At 40.9% G+C, this 19,824-nt stretch overlaps 1 protein-coding gene across 2 annotated transcripts in view; it reads left to right on the forward strand.

Moving 5' to 3' along the window:
- The first annotated feature begins 4,791 nt into the window (after nt 1–4,791).
- Nucleotides 4,792–19,824, forward strand: part of GPR158 (G protein-coupled receptor 158) — a 351,447-nt gene continuing 336,414 nt past the window's right edge. For both annotated transcript variants that reach the window (XM_049777750.1, XM_049777751.1), the window contains exon 1: nt 4,792–6,203. In XM_049777750.1, the coding sequence (XP_049633707.1) occupies nt 5,296–6,203 (908 nt within the window). In that variant the 5' untranslated portion in view covers nt 4,792–5,295. The remainder of the gene's footprint in view (nt 6,204–19,824) is intronic.

Here is a 19,824-nt window from a genome sequence, read left to right on the forward strand (position 1 = left end):
TCTATGGTATGTAATAAAATGGAGGTTTCTAATTCCACTTGAACCCAGACCAATTGCTCAGAATTCTCTACTGATATTTTTGTCTTTTAGAGGTTTTTAAGTCACTGCTTTTGGATAAAAGTACTAAGACCTCATGAGCACAGAAGACACAGGCTTAGAAATGTTTAGAAAAATAAAGAATCCAAGTGAGGGACTTGGGTAGATAGTTCAAAGGCTGAGCACCTTTTTCCCCCTGTTAGAACATTAGGTTCAAGCCCCAGAATTGCATGGTTCCCGAGCCTGGCTGGAAAATCCTTCACCCCAGGTCTAAGTCAAAGAATAAGTGATGTATAATTTTTCTCTTATTGTATTGACAGAATATGCTTCCTCTTTATGGTTTTATTTGCTTCATCTGGATTTTGACTCAAGTTTATGCCACATCGTTTAGGAAGATAAAACATTATTTCACAGAGCAATAACATTTTCCTTGTAAACCTAGAAATGTTCAACAAGGATTTCTTGGAGAGTATAACTTGAACATTATCTATCAGTCAGCTGTCATTGATCAAGTTGTGGTGGGATCTAATACATCACTCTTAAATTACAGATGAAACAAAAGTGCTTTGAGACCAACAGAATTGTCAATAACAATGTGACTGGGTTGTGGTGACTGGGACAAAAAATGGGTCTCTGGACAGAAAAGCTTTTCCCTGTTTTAAAAGGTAGCAAGCATTGACTCATAGAAAGGGCATTTTCCTAGCTTTAGCAAAAATAGGAACTTCACAGAATTCTGCTGACAGAATGAATCCCAGTTTCCCCCATCTACTAGGAAAATGATAAAATAAGTCAGACTCATTTATCCACAATAAAATATTAGTAACCCATGTCAAAGCTGCCTGTACCAGAACCCTAACTTTTAGGCAGGGTCTCTCCCAATCCTGCACCACCCTAAGGAGAATCACACTGATTCTGAGTTGGACCTGAAAGGACAGAAGAGAGGTAGATGCCAATTCTGGGTAAAGGGGTTTAGTGTTGCAGAGAAAGACCATTTACAAGTCATTCTTTGATGCAAATAACATGACCCTTCATTGCAGAATGAAATGGTGTAGCATATGAAAAAGTTTCCATAAGATGATTCTTGGAATTTTATATAAAAGTGTTTCCTTAGGATTGTTCTGTGACTTTTGCCCCACCTAACCCTTCCAGGTGGGGCACTGTGGAGTTGGCAATAAATAGCTTGAGGGACAGGAGTGAGGGGTCCTTCTGTGAAAAGCTGCTGGCTGCAGGAGGATTCTCTGGCTCTCCTTGCCCGATCTTTTAAACCCTATCGTTCTTGTCTGTGTAGATTATTACTTGCTGCGGATAAATATTACCAAGGTCTTCCCCCGAAAGGGGACAAGGGGATGGGAAGTAATTTCTCATTCTGGGAACTGTTCTTGGATTCACAAATACCCAGCCAAGATAACGGCGAAGATATCTTGCAAAATGGGAAGAGGGAGTTTTGGTTCATTGGTGATGGAAATGTTGCACTGAGAAAGAGGGCTGTTCTTTACATGACTGAAACCCAACTACAATCATATTTGTAACCAAGGTGTTTAAATAAAGATATTAATAAAAAAGCCAATGTCCTGGCCCCATCGTAGGCAGGCTCCAGCTGCTCTCTCCTCCCCTAATTTTGCTTAGTTAGTGTTGCCTTCTTTCCCTTTTCTTTCAAAAGCTACATTCAGTGTTGGGAGAAACAGGAGCATTTGTCAATTATTTTTCATTTTTCTCTCAAGAACCTGAATTTTCCTTAACAGTGGCAGAGCCCAGTGTAGAGCTGGGGACCCTCACTGCCACTCCTGCATCTCTGCACTAGCGGCATGGTCCTGATCCTTGCTGATTTAAAGCATTTAAAGAAGCACTTAAAAATTCAAATAATCCTGCTTGTACTGCTCAGATAAAATATGATCTCAGCAGTCTGTGACCTTTAATTTCTCTAACTTAAAGATATGTTACAATCTCATCTTCTCTTTTATGATAGTGATATATCGGTCATACATCGACAAGTAATAATTCATAATTCCAATGCATTTCCATAGTGCAAGTTTGACTGTCCTCAAGCAATTAGACTGACTTTTTCAGGCTGTGATAAGAGTGTCAAAGATCCTTTCACAGAGCACACATATCTTTTTGCATTATTCTATGATGGGCAAGCTCCTCTTAAGATAAATGTTTGTATAACATACTTATCAATTTTGGGGTGCCACAGGATATTTTGCTACTCCTCAAATTATGTTCATTAAGTGGTAGTGGTTATAGAAGTTTCTCTTCATGCAAGGCTTGTTAAATTAAATGATAATTTCCCTTCTGCCTTAACTGTTGTGCTCTTCACATTGCCTACAAACTTTAACTTATTGGTATTATCTTATAGTTTACTGCTAAGAATAGAACACAATGGTACTCTATCTAAGATAATTTGGGGGGGCACCAAGCAGTACTCAGGACTTGCTCCTGGCTCTGTGGTTAGGGATCACTTCTGGTGGTGCTCAGGGAAGCTTATATGGTGCCAGGGATTGAATCTGGATTGACTTCATGCAAGGCAAGTGCCCTGCTCACTATACTATCTAGCCTTCCCTGAAGATGATATACTGAAGGGATACACTAAGTAGAGTTTCTTAGTCTGCTCCTTTTGTCTAAGTTGTTCATGAAGAGAAGAAAATTTTCTCCCTGAAAGAAACCACATGTCTTGTCACTTAGTTTGCTTTAACAATCTTAAGGCTAGCTTCATTCAGGTCTTCCAATTTCATGGAATCAATGAACTACTTATAGAAGGCATTAGAAAAAACTTAGTAGCTTACACACATTAAAAGAAATAGCAAAGAATAATAAAGTTTGCCAGTCTTTCCGATGGTCAAATGATTCTATAGTGTGGTAATCCATATTGCATACACTAATTAAAATTAAACAAACAGAAAATAACTTGTTACTATAGCACATTGCTGTTGCAGAGTATTCAACTGGGATTACATTATTTACTATAGGTGCATCACATTGCAGGAGTAAAATTTGACCAGTTAGCTATGAACTAAAATCTACTTGTCAGTAAATGCAAATCTCATATCAATTTTTGTTGTAAAATTAAAAAAAAAACCCTCACTTGGAGGAGGTGAGATAGTGTTCAAAAGGCTTAAACACATGTCTTGTATGTGCTAGGCCCTGAGTTCCAATCCCTAGTCTTACAGCACCTTCCCACTCCCCCCCCCCTAGTACTGCTGCCCTTAGTACCTGCCAGGTATGCCTCCCAATAAAATAAAAAAATTTAACCACCATGATCTGATGTGTCTTCAAAGTATTCAAGGCACTGCCAACGACCAATGCACAAAAACTTTTGATTCTTAGAAACTTACATATCAGAGGCTTTTGTAGTTTTTAATGACGAAGAATGGAATTAAAGTATGCACTATGGATAATTTATTTAAAAATGTATAATACAGTCACCATGAATGGCAAAGTAAATTTAAGCAGTGTTAGTTAGAATACCACGAGTGGACAGTTTAGTTGAGAATTAAGTGGAATTGAGGATTTTCTATCTATTTGATCTTTCCTGGGGAATTTGAAAATGCAGTGTTGTAAAACTCGACATCTCATCTAGCACTAATTAGTGTTTTCAGAATGCTGAGACATTCCAGATCTTAGAAAGACTCAAGTAAAAAGAGTGTGGAGGGGTTTCCCAGTGATTTAGGGGTGGCCTTGGCACACTTCTTCGGTTCATTCTTCAGTTGGTATATCCCGACAACTCTCACCCCCATTTTCTTGCAGTCGAGTCCTGCTCTGGCCTAAGTGATTCCTTCCCATCTCTCCATTCACTTTCACAGGCTTCCTGGTCCCCCTTTCAGGCTCCTTATAATATGTTCTCCTCCCCTCCTCCTCTTCCAACTCAGCCAGTAGATGTCTCCATTACTCCCTCCTAGGCAAGACCTCCGAAAGCAGCTAGTTAAGCCGTTCTTTTCCCGACAATAAGGAAGATTTGAGCATTTGCCTAAAACGAGCAGATGCCGGGGAGGACACGTCCCCATCCCACGCCTCCTCCTTGGGATTTAAGTCACCAAGGAGAACTCCTTTCTCCCTCTCCCGGGGAACCAAAGAAAAGGCTGATTTCTACTTAAGCGTGCAAGACGCCAACATCCTCCTCCTCCTCCTCCCCCTTCTCCTCCTCCTCCTCCTCCCCCTCCTCCTCCTCCTCCGCCTATTCCTCCTCAAGTTTCCCTCTGGGCTCCCCAAGACACAAAGCTCCAGTCCTCTGACCTCACTGCGCCTCCCCCCAGTTCAGCCCCCGGCTTCCGCGTCATCAGGGAACGCGAGTGGGTTGCACAAGCCCCAGCGCCTTGGCGCTCCGGGTTCAGCACTGGACAGCTCCCCGCCCTAGCCCTGGCGGATGATTGACAGGGGCCCCCAACCAAACAGGGCCCGAGACGCCCCAAAGCCAGCGCCCAGTTTGGGGAGCGGGGGGGGGGGGGGAGGTTCGGTGGCAACCAGTCTTGCCTCTTTCAACCCATCTGCGGGTCCCCCCAAAGCTTGAGTGAGTGTGTGTGTGATTCGTGGCCAAGTGGGCCGGACTCCAATTCCCCCTTAAGAAGGAGAGACATCTGAGATTTGGGGAAGACAAGCTGGAGGTGCTAGGGGACGCGCTCCAGCCCCCGTGCGCGGTGCAAATCCACGCGTGCACGCGTGTGCGCGCGCTCCCGCTCCCCGGGTGCGGGGCCAAGGCGAAGGAGGAGGAGCCCGGGGCTTGGAGGCGGGAACGACCTGCCAGGGGCGAGATGATGGAGCAGCGTCTTCGGCGGCCGCGGCGGCAGCGGCAGCGGCAGCAGCTCGGGCACACACACACCTCGATGCCAGCGGCTGGGACGCGGCTGGGTTGGAGCCCGTGAGCGAGCAGCCGGCGCAGGGAGAGAGAAAGAGACACACACACACACACACACACACACACACACACACACACACACACACACACAGACACACACAGAGGACATGTAACCCGTTCGGCTCCGGGTTTCGAGGTGCGTAATCCCCATCTGGAGAAGCGGGTGCCGCCGCGGGTGTCGCTACAGGTGATCGGATCCCTCCCTGCGGTGGGAGCTTGGCCAGTTGGGTCGATTGCAAGATCGTCTTCTTTCTTGCTCTTTAGGACTTTTCTTTTTTCTTTTTTCTTTTTTTTTTCGGGGTGCCAATCTGGTGCCAGGGTGGGCGATCAAAGTCTTCCCAAGACCCCGCTTTTAAAAAAAAAGTGACTCCTCCCGGTCCTCTCCTCTCCTGCGCGGCGCTGCGAGGCCAATGCGAGCCATGGCTCATCCGTTACTCTTCTTCTGCCTCCTGTTCGTCCCGGTGGGATTGGGACTTGCTAGCATCGGCCGCGACCCTTCGGGACGGCACGAGCCCCCTCGAGAGAAGACCCCCAAGGGGAAGCAGCCGCAGATGCCGCTGCCTGGGGGAGACTCTGCCTCGGACCCCTCTGCACCCTGGAGCCGCTCCACCGACGGGACCATCTTGGCGCAGAAACTGGCCGACGAGTTGCCCACGGACGTGGCCTCTTACCTCTCCACCGGGGACCCTCGGCAGCTCCAACGAGCCAACTGCTCCGGCCGCTACGAGTTAGCGGGCCTGCCGGGGAAGTCGCCCGTTTCGGTCGGCTCCCATTCCTCTTTGCAAGGGGCGCTGGACTCGCTGACACACGCCACCAACTTCCTCAACATGATGCTGCAGAGCAATAAGTCGCGCGAGCAGAACTTGCAAGACGACCTGGAGTGGTACCAAGCGCTGGTGCGGAGTCTCGTGGAAGGCGAGCCCAGTATTTCCCGGGCAGCCATCACCTTCAGTCCGGACTCAGTGCCCGTGCCCACGCCGCGGGTCTTCCTCCAGGCCACGCGCCACGACAGTCGCATCCTGCTCCAGGACCTGTCCGCCTCCGCGCACCAGCTGGCCAACGCCTCGCAGGACACCGAGTGGTTCCACGGGCTCCGGCGCAAGTGGAGGAGCCACTTGCACCGCCGCGGTTCCAACCCGGGGTCCCGGGGATTGGGTCAGAGCTGGAGGCGCAAGGATGGAGCTGGAGGGGACAAGATCCACGTCAAATGGTCCCCGCCGTATCTGGAGTGCGAGAACGGGAGCTACAAGCCCGGATGGCTGGTCACTGTCTCCGCCGCCTTCTACGGCTTGCAGCCCAACCTGGCACCGGAATTCAGGTAGGGAGGGAGGGGAAGGGCCACCCCGAGTTTCCCTTCCGGTTCCGATGGATGGATGGATGAAGGGTGCGCGCGCGGGGAGGGCACTCTCGGCCTCCCACCCTCCCAGCAGATCCAGGCTGGGGGACTCCCCTAAGAAGCCCGCGGCTCCCCACATTTGACAGCTTCAGACACTCTCCCATCAGTTTCCCCGCTGGGAGGGAGAGAGGGAGCGAGGGACCCAGAGCTGGGTCCAACCTCTGTTGCCCTGTGCGCTTCTCTCCAAGCCCTGGAGGACTAACTCCTTTAGGGGTGGTGCCAGGAAACCTGGGGAACACTGTTTTCCCCCACCCCTAGAGGCAGAGCTGTGAGAACGCCTGAGAAAGAGAGGGCCGAGAGGAAGAGGGAGATCAGTTAGTTGTCTCTGCCGCTTTTTTTTTGGGGGGGGTGTAAACTCAGCAAGCTTTCTGGAGTACAGTTTGCTGCACCTCGCACCCCAATCTGCCTGTGGATTATGAGTTACCAGCGGTTGTATTTCAAACAGGGCTGCGCCCTAGCTAGTCCTCTCCTTCCTCCCACCTTCTTTCCCAGGCAGAGTCAATCTAGAAGTGTCTCCAGGATTCAAACTTTCCCGTCTGCACTGTTTCTCCTAACCCATCTCTTTCCTCTGGGTCCCCCTTTTTCTGTTCCGTGGTATAAGTAAGGGCCTTCTAGAGCATCACTGACGTACCGTTATGCAAATGATTCCGGTTCATTTCTGCTATTCTTTGATTATTCACTGGGGAGCTTGGAGGAAAGTTCATAACTCTGAATTTCTGTTTTCTTTTTTTTTTGTTTTTGGGCCACACCCGGCAGTCCTCAGGGGTTACTCCTGGCTGTCTGCTCAGAAATAGCTCCTGACAGGCACGGGGACCATATGGGACACCGGGATTCGAACCAACCACCTTTGGTCCTGGATCGGCTGCTTGCAAGGCAAACGCCGCTGTGCTATCTCTCCGGGCCCCATAACTCTGAATTTCTTAACTCAAAGGTATAATGTTTGTGGAAAGATGAAATTTAACGAATTTACAGTGGAAGCTTCCACCCTGGGAAGTGCTGGATCTTTTAGGCGAAGAATTTCTAGGAGTAACCCTGGGGAGAGGAAGAGAGGAAGGAAAGCAGGAGAGGAGACACCCCAAAGAGAACTAACTGTTTGGGAGAGGGACATTTGTTTGGATGCTTTCTCTAATTCCCATGAAGGAAAGCTTTCAAACAGTCTTGGAGGTTGACTTTGCTGCTCTGTTTTTGGGGACCTGGGCTTCTGGGAAATATGTGTGTCTTGATGTTCTATACTATTACAAAAGGACAAGTTTGAAAGAGACCAGGGCTGAGGTCTGGGTAGACCTAACAGCCACAGGCACAAAAGCTTGTTTGTCTGTCATGGCCATATTATTGCTGAATACGTAGAGTAAGTTGCTTAACCTCTCTGGGCCTTAGTTATTTATCTCTCAAGTGGACGATTGAACAAGAGGGTCTCTCGAGAGCCATCCCGTTACAACATCCTGTAGCTTTTATTGTTGGCAGTGCTTTAGAAAGCAGAAATGAAAACACAACCCCCCTTCTCTGATTCTGCCTGGTCATATTAAGTACCTCTGTCTTTTTTCCTTTCTCTCGTTTTAAAAAATCTGGTTATAAGAATAACTTTTCTACTGCCGGATAATTTCATTTCATCCTTATTTCTGCAGAATCTCATTAGAAGGGGGCTGAGCCAAGCTTTGTCATATAGTTTGCTCAGAAGTCAGTCATTGCCAGTAAATTGTTTGTGGTCTGAGATATGGAGGGTGTCCCAAGTTCCAGGGTCCATTGATCCATTTATTGATCAAGCAATCCGACATTTATTTTATATGGGACTTTGTGCTGCTTTGTGTGCATTATCTTGCTTCATCCACTGGGTGAGTTAGATTTTATTAAAATAATTTCCCTATTTTACAGAAAAGAAACTTGAAGCACAAAGCCTAGACTCCCCCCCCCCCAGATGATTCTCTATCACTTAAGCAGCAGACTCAGCATGTCAATCATTTTAACCCTTTTACTAGTATTTCTTTCAATGGTTTCCTAAGACTCCTATATATAAGGTAGCTACTGCCCCAAGATATATGCATATTCTAGGGTCAGACTTAGTCATTTTTTAGAATGATTTCCTCTAAATATCATTTAGATGTGCTTTGCCAGTTCAGAATAAAGTATGAGAACACAAAGGGCCTGAGATTTCCAGGGCTTGCATACTCCCTAGTTTTTGGATACATTCCTGAAACACTTGCTCATTTTGTTCTAATCTCTTTAAGTGCTTTCACTTAGGTTGCTCAATGGTGTTCTTTAGTTAAGGCCAGACGCCAGTCCATTTAGTGTTGAACCCTTTACTGAGGCTGGTTCAGCCTGCCAGCATGCACACTGTAGACTAAGTGCTCTCCTGTGAGTGCTTTAACTTCTGTCTTGTGCCCCTCCAATGCAACTTTGGGGATTTGCACAGATGCTTCTCATAAGAACTGGAAAAAATCTTGAAGAGGTCAGATGGTCTCCCTTGTTTTACAAATAAACAGAGCTAGAAAGGTAAAGTGACTTATCACAAAGCTATATATTATGTCTATAGTCACAGTAGAAGAGATCTTTACTTTCTGTCTCTGATTGACACTGTAGCTGGTAGATATGTACTTGGTGAAACTTTTTAGACTCTCTCGACCTCTACATACAACTTATATAGAAGGCATACTTTATTCTCTGTTATCTAATAGTAGCTGTTGCTTTACAGGGGTCCTCAAGCTTTTTAAACATGGGGCCAGTTCACTGTCCCTCAGACCATTGGAGGGTCTGACTATAGTAAAAACAAAACTTATGAACGAATTCTTATGCACACTGCCTATATCTTATTTTGCAATGAAGAAACAAAACAGATATAAATACAATATGTGGCCCGTGGGCCATAGTTTGAGGACCACTGCAAAGATAATTATAGGGGCCAGAGCAGTATAGTGTACAGGGTGCTTGCCTTGCATATAGCCACAGCCAACCTAGGTTCAATCACTGACACCCCATATTGTCCTTTGAGTCCTACCAGGAGTATTCCCTGAGCAAGTCAAGTATACCCCCCAAAACAAAGAGAAAAGACTATATATTGTAAATCATTGAGTGGTCTTATCTCTGAATTCTTACAAAAAGTAAAGGTTTTCTGTTGCTGATATTTTATTACATGTAATATATTATCTATAAGAAGATGAATTATTGTACAAATAGGGCATCAGGGAAAATTTAAAGTGAAAAAATTTTGAACTATGATATGATTGTTTATCACAACTTTAAATACCTCTTGAGTATTATTTGCAAGAAACCTCATCTGCAATGAAAAAATTTATAGGTAATGATTTTTTAGGGAAGAGATACAATCTATAGTTAAAATTTTAATTTAATTTTCCTCCATCCCAGTACCACAAAGCTCCCTGTGCATAGGGGTATGGCCTCCCCCAAATGCAGATGAAATTTATTTCTGTTCAGCATTTTATTTTATCATGGTCATTTATTCACAGACTATTTAGAGAAAGCCCTCTCAGTGTACACTGAGCTATAAATACATGTACTAGTGGAAATTAGAACTCCATTTCAACATAAAAATAAGCATGAACTGAAAACTTTCCTGAAATTCATCAAGCTGTTTCACAGATCTCTAAACCTGTGTAATTTCAACATACCTGTGTAATTTCTTTCAGTACAACCAGAGTTTAGGTCTTTGAAAGTGCTTTTTTTCTTTTTAAAAGCAAGGCAGTTGCAATTTGCTTTTGTATTTGGCTTGGCATTTCTCAAGGGGCTATTTATTATGGCCAACCAGTGACACAGCATTTGCCATTCCCTCCTAGAATATACATTTGTGAGCAGTAAGGGATTTCTAAGCCTGATAAGTAAGGGAAAGGAGAGGAGCTGGAGCTCTCATCAAGACAAGTTTAACAGCTTTCACTGCTGCAGAAGTTCACATTCTAATAAGAAAGGCAAGTGTCGCAGAAAGGTTTGTAGTTCACTATCTAGGGTTTGAAGGTCACTTTTCCCTAACAAGTACTATGTTTGATAATCTATTATGACACACAGGGAAGCTACTACCCTTCTTAGCCATATTGTTTGGCTCTCGATTCATAGAGAAATGTTGGACCTGTCTGTTTTCTCTCTCCAGGCCTACATCAGTGTTCATGGAGGTTATTTAAGCAGAATTACTAAAAGAGTACATTGAGATTATTTTGACAATTTGGCAGCTTTAAGGTCACTATGTGCAAATATAGGCTGTTCACTGGTGCTCAGGCCATGCTTGGGAGCTTTTACAGTCAATAGTGTCCTTAATTAAGCTTTTGCCCAGCACTGCTATTGCGCATGCATTGATAGAGCTTATTTTTGCTGGTCTTTTAGTCTTATTTACTTTTCAGCTTTTAGCAAAATACCATTTCTGCCTGTATTTTCTGTTTGGGCAGGGCACTCACTCATCCAACAAAATTTTCTTCCAATAGGAAAAGACAGACCTACAAAAATATGTAGGTGGGATAGGCAGCACTCTGCCATACTTCTTCAGATTAGGAAAGGATGAAATCTACTGGCCTAAATGTTTTTCTTTGATTGCTTCTTTACAACGTTTGCTTTTATGTTAAACTTAGATACATGTAGTTTTAAAACCTTTATTGTAGGTAGAAAACACAACTGATATTAAATGGGACCTGACTCTAAGATAATTTTTCTCAAAGATTCTGTTTGCTATTTTTGTCAAAGAAGGTAATCTGAGACCAAAGTGGTATCCCTGGAGGTAAGTTACTTACCTTACAAACCGTTGACCTCAATTTAATTCCCTGCACCACATATGGTCTCCTAAGCATTTTCAGGGATTCACTTCTGAGCACAAAACTAGGAGTAACCCTTGAGTATTGCCAGGTGTGGCCCAAATCCTCCTTTACCCATTCCCTTCCAAGTACAAATTGACCTACATTAATAAGTTGAGAATACATTATTTTTGATTATAATATCTTTGTAATTTTGCCCTACTTAGAAAGAATAGCCAGAACACAATAATGTAGGATTAAAAAAACCCTTAGATTTATGTAAGATTTTGGTTTATTTATAACCTGTTTCTCACTATTTACATGTTTTGTTCCATGTCTATGCCCTTTTATGTTACTGTGGATACATTCAAATAGATTTGACACATGACTTTTAACTAAGAAGAAAGGTATTTTCATATAGAATAATGTACTTAATTCTAAGAGATAACTTTTTTGTGTTTATTTTATTTTATTAATTAAAAAATAATAACTTTATTTAAGCACCAAGATTAAAAGCATGTTTATAGTTGGGTTTCAGTTATTAAAAAGAACCTGCCCTCTTAATCAGTACAACCTTCCCACTACCAATGCTCTCATTTTCCTCCTTCCCAACCCCTCTGCCTGTATCAGAGATAGACATTCTATTTATCTCAATCACTACCATTGTCATGATAGCTGTTAGTGTAGTTATTTCGCTAACTATGCTCACCATTCTTTGTGGTCCAGTTCTTTCAGCTCTTATATCAATTATCTCTGGGAATTATTACAATACTTTTTATTTTTCATAAATCCTCAAGATAAGTGAAACTATTCCGTATCTCTCTCCTTCTGACTTATTTCATTCAGCATAATAGTTTCTATGTCCATTCATGTATAGAAAAATTTCCTGACTTCATTTTTCCTGATGGTTGCATAGTATTCCATTGTGTATATATACCACAGTTTATTTTTAGCAGTTCATCTGGGTTGTTTTTAGATTCTGGCTATTGTAAATAGCACTGCTATGAATATAGGTGTGCAGAGGTATTTTTGTATTGTATTTTTGTGTTCCTAGGTTATATCCCTAGGAGTGGTATAGCTGGATCATATGGGAGCTCAATTTCCAGTTGTTTTTTTTTTTTTTGTGTGTGTGGTTTTTGGGTCATACCTGGCAGTGCTCAGGGGAAACTCCTGGCTCCATGCTCAGAAATTGCTCCTGGCAGGCATGGGGGACCATATGGGAAACCAGATTCGAACTGATGACCTTCTGCATGAAAGGCAAATGCCTTACCTCCATGCTATCTCTCCAGCCCCCCAATTTCCAGTTTTTTGAGGAATCTTTATATTGTTTTTCATAAAGACTGGACTAGTGACTAGGTTACAAAGACCACAACAGAATGAAAGAAAATATTCACCCAATATTACTAATCAGATAAGGAGCTAATATCTAAGATATACAAGATACTAACAGATCTTAACAAGATAAAAATATCTAACCCCATCAAAAAATGGAGAGAAGAAATGAACAGACACTTCCTCAAAGGAAAAATAGAAATGGCCAAAAGGCACATGAAAAAATGTTCCACATCACTAATCATCCGGGAGATGCAAATCAAAACAACAATGAGAACCATCTCAGTCCACAGAGACTGCACGCATCACAAAAACAAACAAACAAACAAACCAAGAACAATCATTGCTGGCAGGGATGTGGGTAGAAAGGAACTCTCACTCACTGCTGGTGGGAATGCGGTCTAGTCCAGCATCTTTGTGTTAAAATTGGAATGCTTTATGATCAAGAGCATGACATTTTCTTTTTTTACTTTTGTTTTTGGACCACTTCAAGAGATGTTTAGGACCTATTCCTACTTTGTTCTCAGGATTGACCGCTTTTGGTCTCAGGGAACCTTATGTGGTGCCAGAGATCTAACCAGGGTTGGCTGGAGACAAGGCAGTGTCTTTCTTCCTATATTATCTCCCCACAAATTAGTTTAGTGGTACAGTGTATAATATTCCACCTTATATTTGAGAAAATGTGAAAATAAATCTGTCTCTCAGCTGTAGAGTTGATTGGCATTTATGGGTTATGAAAATGCTGAAAAATATAACATGTAAGCATACAATCTAAAACTCATTGATGCATAAAATCAGATTGACATTTGTATTCATATTATTTTTAATATGGACAATCCTTAAACATGTAATCTTATTTTCTTCATAATTATATAAAATATGCACAACCTGGGAATAGAAACTTCAGAAATGTATTTTCAAAATGGATGAGGTAGGACTATCAAAATCTTCCCAAGACCATCTGGCAAAGCATTTCACTTATGTGGTAGGGTAGATGCTTGGGACAATAAAAATTTCATTTATATTGTACAGAAAATGCTTAGGACCATTTATAGACTAAAAATAGGAAGGCCAAAGTTGTTCTTCCTTTTTAAAAATTATTAGAGAAATTTCAAGGTGGAGATAAGTGAAAACTTCAAAGTAGAACCATGCTTCTAGCTTTGGTTATTGAGGTTTAAATGGAATTGTGGAAGTGAATGTTTCTCTTTTTCCTTTCTAAATCAGTTACCTGAAAGGGGATCAAGAGTTTAATTTGCTTCTTATTTAATGGCTCTCATCACTGTGGAAAGCAAGGTTTCTCAGTGCTGACATTAGTAACATTTTGGGTCAGATAATTTCTTGTTGTGAGGCTGAGTTGTTCACTGTGAAAAGGTTAGCAGCACCTCTGATTTCTACCCAATAGGTGTTAGTAACAAGCTCCCCACCCAGTGCGACTATGAAAACTGTCTACAAACTTTTAAATATTTCTCCTAAAGAGACCTCAAATTGAAAGCTTCCTGTGAAGGGGGATTATATATATGTGTTTTATATATACACATATATATGACAAAATATCAATATCTATATCTGTCTATCTATCTATCTATCTATCTATCTATCTATCTATCTATCTATCTATCTATCTATCTATCTATCTATCTATCTATCTATCTATCTATCTATCTATCTATCTATCTATGCTAGACTGTGGCTATCCATTTTCTGTTTTTTTTTGTTTGTTTGTTTTTGAGCCACACCTGACAGTGTTCAGAACTTATTCTTGGCTCTGCATTCAGACATCACTCCTGGTAGAGTTTGGGGACTATATGGAGTGACAAGGTTCAAACAAACCCAGGTTGACCATGTACAAGGCAAGTTTCTTCCTTAGAGAGATGGCAAGTACCATCTCTCTGGCCCTGTTTTTATTTCAAGAGTTCTGTGTATGTATTCATATGAGTATTTTCAGATTACATTTATATTTGCTTATTTGTTTGGAATAGATCAATGTATCATTTATTTACATTAATAGATCAGTAGGGCTTAAAAAACAATTGACCAAAATATTTGCAGAATCGGTTGCTAAGTATAGTTTTGTTTACTCACCTTATTAAATGTTTTTTTAGTTTAACATTCTAATTAAATGACACAGCTTGAAAAGAAAATTGTGTGTATTTGTGTGTGAGAGAGAGAGGGAAAGAGAGAGAGGGGGTGTGGAAAGAAAATTGTGCTTGAAGAGTTGGGAGAGGGAGAGACAATTTGTATGGATAAAGAAATAAGAAAGCGAAAATACAGGAAGCAGAGGAGTAGGAAGGATACAGAGGAGAGGAAAAGGAACAGATTGAAATGAATGAACTGAAGACAAACAGCAATATATTATGGTATGGTTGCTATGGAATATTGTTTGACTTTTTCTTGAGAAATTTTGTTTCCTACTGAGCACCTTAGAGTATCCATGAAACAAATATAGTCTTATCTTTTAGATAGTGAGAAATTAAGTTCCTAAAGTTTTTGTTTTTGTTGTTTGTTTTTGTTTTGGGGTCACATACAGGGAAGCTTAAGGCTTACTCCTGGGTCTGCACTCAGAAATTACTCCTGGATGTGTTTGGGGATTATATGGGATACCAAGGATGGAACCCAGGTTGGCCATGTGCAAGGTAAATGCCCTACCTGCTGTACTATTGCTCCAACTGCAAGTTCCTAAAGGTGGATGATTATAAAAATAGATTGTACTTACACTTCAGAACTTTATTTTAGAAAATTTAAGTTTCCAGATGAATGCATTTTTTTCAAGAAAAGTGGTAAAATACCTTATAATGTATATACTAAATACATTGTCATTTCAGTTTCTTGACTCAATTTGAAGTCTTACAGTTTGTACCTATTATAAATGGAATTTCTCAGAATGATTTAGATGCCATATTACATAGACATTTGGGGGTATTGTGGTTTTGGGTCACAGCTAGTGCTGCTCAGAACTTACTCCTGGCTTAGTGCAGGAGCCATATGCAGCTGGGAATAGTATCAGCTATTAATAAAGTATGTGCTTTAACCACTGTTCTACCTCACCAGTTTCCATGTTGAAAATTTTAAAAGTTTTTATGATAACATCTAAAGATGCAGTTTTGAAAAGTTGACTAATACCTAGAATTCTGTTCAGCCAAAAAGAGCTTAAGAAATAACAACGACCAAAATAAACAATGGCAAATGTTTAGCCATTATAGTGGGAATGACTTAGCACAAACTGATGCTTTATTATGTCTTCATATGCCATCCATAAGCATGTAAAATATGTGAGCTGTGGTGCCGAGGGGTATGGGGCATGCAATCCTACAGTGTGTTAATTACGGAGAAATGAGAGGCAGTGTTGTGAATGTTAAGAGATGAGTGCAAAGAGCATGAAAGATGATTATAATTTTCACGGATAAGACAAACCCTGGAGAAAGCTGTTGCAGGTATTGACTTAATTAGTTTGTGGAAAGGCCCATGATATACTCCTCTGAAAATTACTTAGCAGTATATCCATCTTCCCTCTATTATGAGAAAATGACCAACAATTGGGAAATCTTTAAAGAAGCAGTATTTTATTATATTCCAGGAAGATTGTTTTTAAACAATTGGAATATCAGAATTAAAAGGATTTTAGAAATGATATCATTCAATTTGTTTATACTTTTCTTTTCCTTTTTTAAAGTTCTGAATTATACACAACAATGCTTAGGGGTTTCTTCTGGCCCTGTACTCAGGAATTACTCCTAGCAGCATATAGGATGCTGAGATTGAACTGGGGTTGGGCATATGCAAAGCAACACCTTACCGACTATACTATCTTTCCAGCCCAAGTTATCTATACTTTTATAGGTAAGGAAATTATACACAAGAGAAGTCGAGATCATATTTTGCACTGCAAAGCACTTGCAATTTATTAATAGGCAAAATAAAAAGACCTTGGTTCATCAAGTACAGGTTAATTCATATTCATTATTTACTGCCTGGGCTTTAGGAGCACCTGAGCTGTCTAACAATCTGTTCTTAGATCCTTCCAGATCCTGTGAATGTGATCCTCTGTGGATATGCTCTTTATAATTCTGGTGCAGTTGTCCTTAAAAACAACCTTTGATAATAGGGTGTAATAATTTATTTGATCATTTCTTTTCAGATTTTCTTTCTTTTCCTTGTTGGTTTTTTAGCTATACCTGGTTGTGGCTTGGGGGCAATTCCTGGCTCAGTATGCATGTAGTGAATTAGGGAAGCAATCCAGAACTTCCTCCTACAAAACATGCATGCACATTGAGTTATCTGCCTGGCTCAGGATTTTAAATTTTTTTTTTTTTTTTTTGGTTTTTGGGCCACACCCGTTTGACGCTCAGGGGTTACTCCTGGCTATGTGCTCAGAAATCACCCCTGGCTTGGGAGGACCATATGGGACACCGGGGGATCGAACCGCGGTCCATCCGCTTGCAAGGCAGACACCTAACCTGTAGCGCCACCTTCCCGGCCCCATGGATTTTAAATTTTTTTATAAGGGGTATTTCCAAGCATTATTCAGGGGGCTGAGGGTACTGTGGATGAGGCATTCCCAGTGATAGTTGGCCAATTAGACTGGGATGGTTCAATGTTGGGGTGATGCTGTGCAGTTTGGCTCAAAGGACAAGAGGTACCCTTAAGGTCATCCCAATGGTGCTGGGGCAGAGCACAAATCAAAAAGTGCAAAATCACCAGTTTTGGCATGGATATCTGGAAAATAAAACCCTTATCCACTATTCGTGGAAATGCCACCTATTTCAACCCTTTTGAAAAACAATATAGACCCTTCTCAAAAAGCTAGAAATCACTCCTCAGTGTCTTCACATTTATACCTAGGGTCCAAAAACTCTATTCAGAAAAGACATTTGCAAAGTCTGATATTCATTGCACACTAACCACAAAGTGAAAATCTGGAAAAAAATCTCAGTGTTTAGGAAAAGATAACTGGACAAAGAAACAATGGTACATATACACCAATGAAATATTACCCAGCTATAAAAAATGATGAAATCATACCATTTTCTACTATGTGGATGAAACTGAAAAATATAATCCTGAGAGAAAAGGTGGGACAGATAAAGAATCCTTCTCTTTTATATGTAGTATATAAAGAAGCATTGAAGTAAATAAAAAATGGTCCAAAGCAATATAATCTATAAACTGGTCACAGATCTGAGCTTATAATAATGGACCTTGAGCTACTGGTTCGAGAAACAGATGCTTAGACGAGAAATATGGTATTGGAACATCATATGCATGAACCTCATCATCTAATCAATGGAAATATTATAACTCACTGTGACTAAAAGTACAAAGAAAACTAGGTGGCTAGAGACATAGTATTTGCTTTGCTACAGCTGAGCTGGGTTTAATTCCCAGTACCACATATGGTTCCTAGCTTTATCAGGAGCAATATCTGAGCATATAGACAGGAGTAGGCCCTGAATACTGCTGAGAATGGCTCAAAAGCAAAAAAAAAAAAAAGAAAATTAAAATTAAAATTAAAATCCTAAATGTCTGTGCATTGCCCATTAATTGTGTTTAGGAACTGAAACTAGAACAGCTGAATTTGTGCCATGTTCAGAATGCTCCAAATTTTAAGCTCCAATAGATTACCTATTTCAAAATTTTAAGTCAGTTGCTGAAAACCTTGCCAACAGATGTACCATTAATTTGTACTTTTTTGCATCTGACCCCACCTATTTTTTCCTCTACTTGCTATTGACATTTTTCATATTTAAGGAAGAAAAAGAAATCATGTTTTATTTATTTATAAGAAAATCCAATTTCTTAGTCAATTAATTCCATTTGTTAAAAGAAAATATGCACTGTTTTTATTGTTGAAGACATTAGTTTTGCAGTTGTACTTTTGTACAACTTTGTACAACACTGCTTGAAGTATTGTGTGGAATATCATAGAAATCACCTAAAGTTATTGAAATTTTGAACCTACTGAATGTAGGATTTAGGTTGTCTTATTTCTAGAATGTGACAGCTTTTTAAAAATTATATTTATTTAGAGAAAATATATCACATAGTTGACATAGATGATCATAATACATTTGTTTCCAGGTGAGTGAGAGCAAAGTTATTGAAAATTATGGAAAAAATAAAAAGGAGAGAAGAGAAAGTTCATTTCTGAATATTGATGTATCATCAATGAAGTCATTAATACAATGGCAGAAGGTTTAGTAAGCTCTTATTGTTATTTGTTCAGTCCTTTAAACTGGGTATTTCTCTAGAGATGACGGCATCAATCAAATAAAATAGTCCAGAAACGTCATTAATTTAAATGAAGTTGTCCAGAAACATCAAAGCTATGCTACTACAAATTTTAGGGGCATATACTCAGCTGCAGGGCCTCCTGGAAGAAGACTAGTTCGAAAATGGCAGTTGTGTTTGTGGGCGTGGTTACAGCTGCCAGGCTTTTCGAGAAGAAGGAAGAAACAGGGGAGGGTGCCTACACTTGCTCCAAATAAAAGGCCTGGTGATATCATCCCAACATCCGCAAACTGAAGTGTGGTTAGATTGGTGTCCCTGCAAGGAATCATAGAGGATAAGTGATAAGGCAGGTGATCAGGGAAAAAAGTGATTCTGGATGATGGAGACAGCAAGCATAGCTTTGATCCATCCCTTCCTCCTGAGATAACCAGCTGTGTCTGGGACAGTTCAGCCATAATCTTTCATGGCTCAGTTTACATCTTGTTCAAGAAAAGAGGAGTCTATGGAGCTGGCCTCCTTCAAACATGGCGACTGCATTTTGAAGTGACAGTTAAAATTTTATTTTTCATCCCATGGAGCATAATTTCAGTTACCTTTCTTTAAAAAAAATGTAGAAGGTAAAAAAAAATTTTAAGTTTCCATTTGAATAAAAACATCATTGTGAAATCACCCCATGTGTCATATTTCCAACCCTGAGTGAATGGGTCTGAAGCAGGATAGCTGCAGAGAAGTAATAAACCAAGCCAGTCAGGAGAGAATCATGGAGTTAGTTTGCTTCTCACCTCGTGGTGGTCTATCTCCACCCACAAAGCCAAACCAAAACCTCTTTTTATTCTACCAGTAAAAGTTCACCCGGGGTGGGGAGTGTAGAATGAGATTCAGGTAGACTTTTACAAATCAAAGGGTTTGGTGAAAAGAAAGAGGAAATTGGGGGACAGTTTTGTTTTGTGTAAAAGCAAGGAGTGATCTAACAATTCACCCTTTCTGTTTAAAATATTTTTCATCTCTATCTCTATCATATATGTATACCTATACTTAGATGTATATTTAAATCTATATACACATTATTCCTTCAATTCTGAATAAGAGACTTGAGTGAAGAATTCTTGGTGAGGCATTAATTTCATTTATTTTTTTTTTTTTTACTATATCCCACCTTTGTCTTTAGGCCCAGAGGCCCTCATTTGGTAGATCTGTTGTAAACTTAAGGATGCTCCTTTGTATGTAACTTCCCTCTTTGACCTCGCTGCATTAAATAT

The sequence above is a fragment of the Suncus etruscus genome, chromosome 7 (genome assembly GCF_024139225.1).
Source record: "Suncus etruscus isolate mSunEtr1 chromosome 7, mSunEtr1.pri.cur, whole genome shotgun sequence".
NCBI classification, from domain to species: Eukaryota; Metazoa; Chordata; class Mammalia; order Eulipotyphla; family Soricidae; genus Suncus; species Suncus etruscus.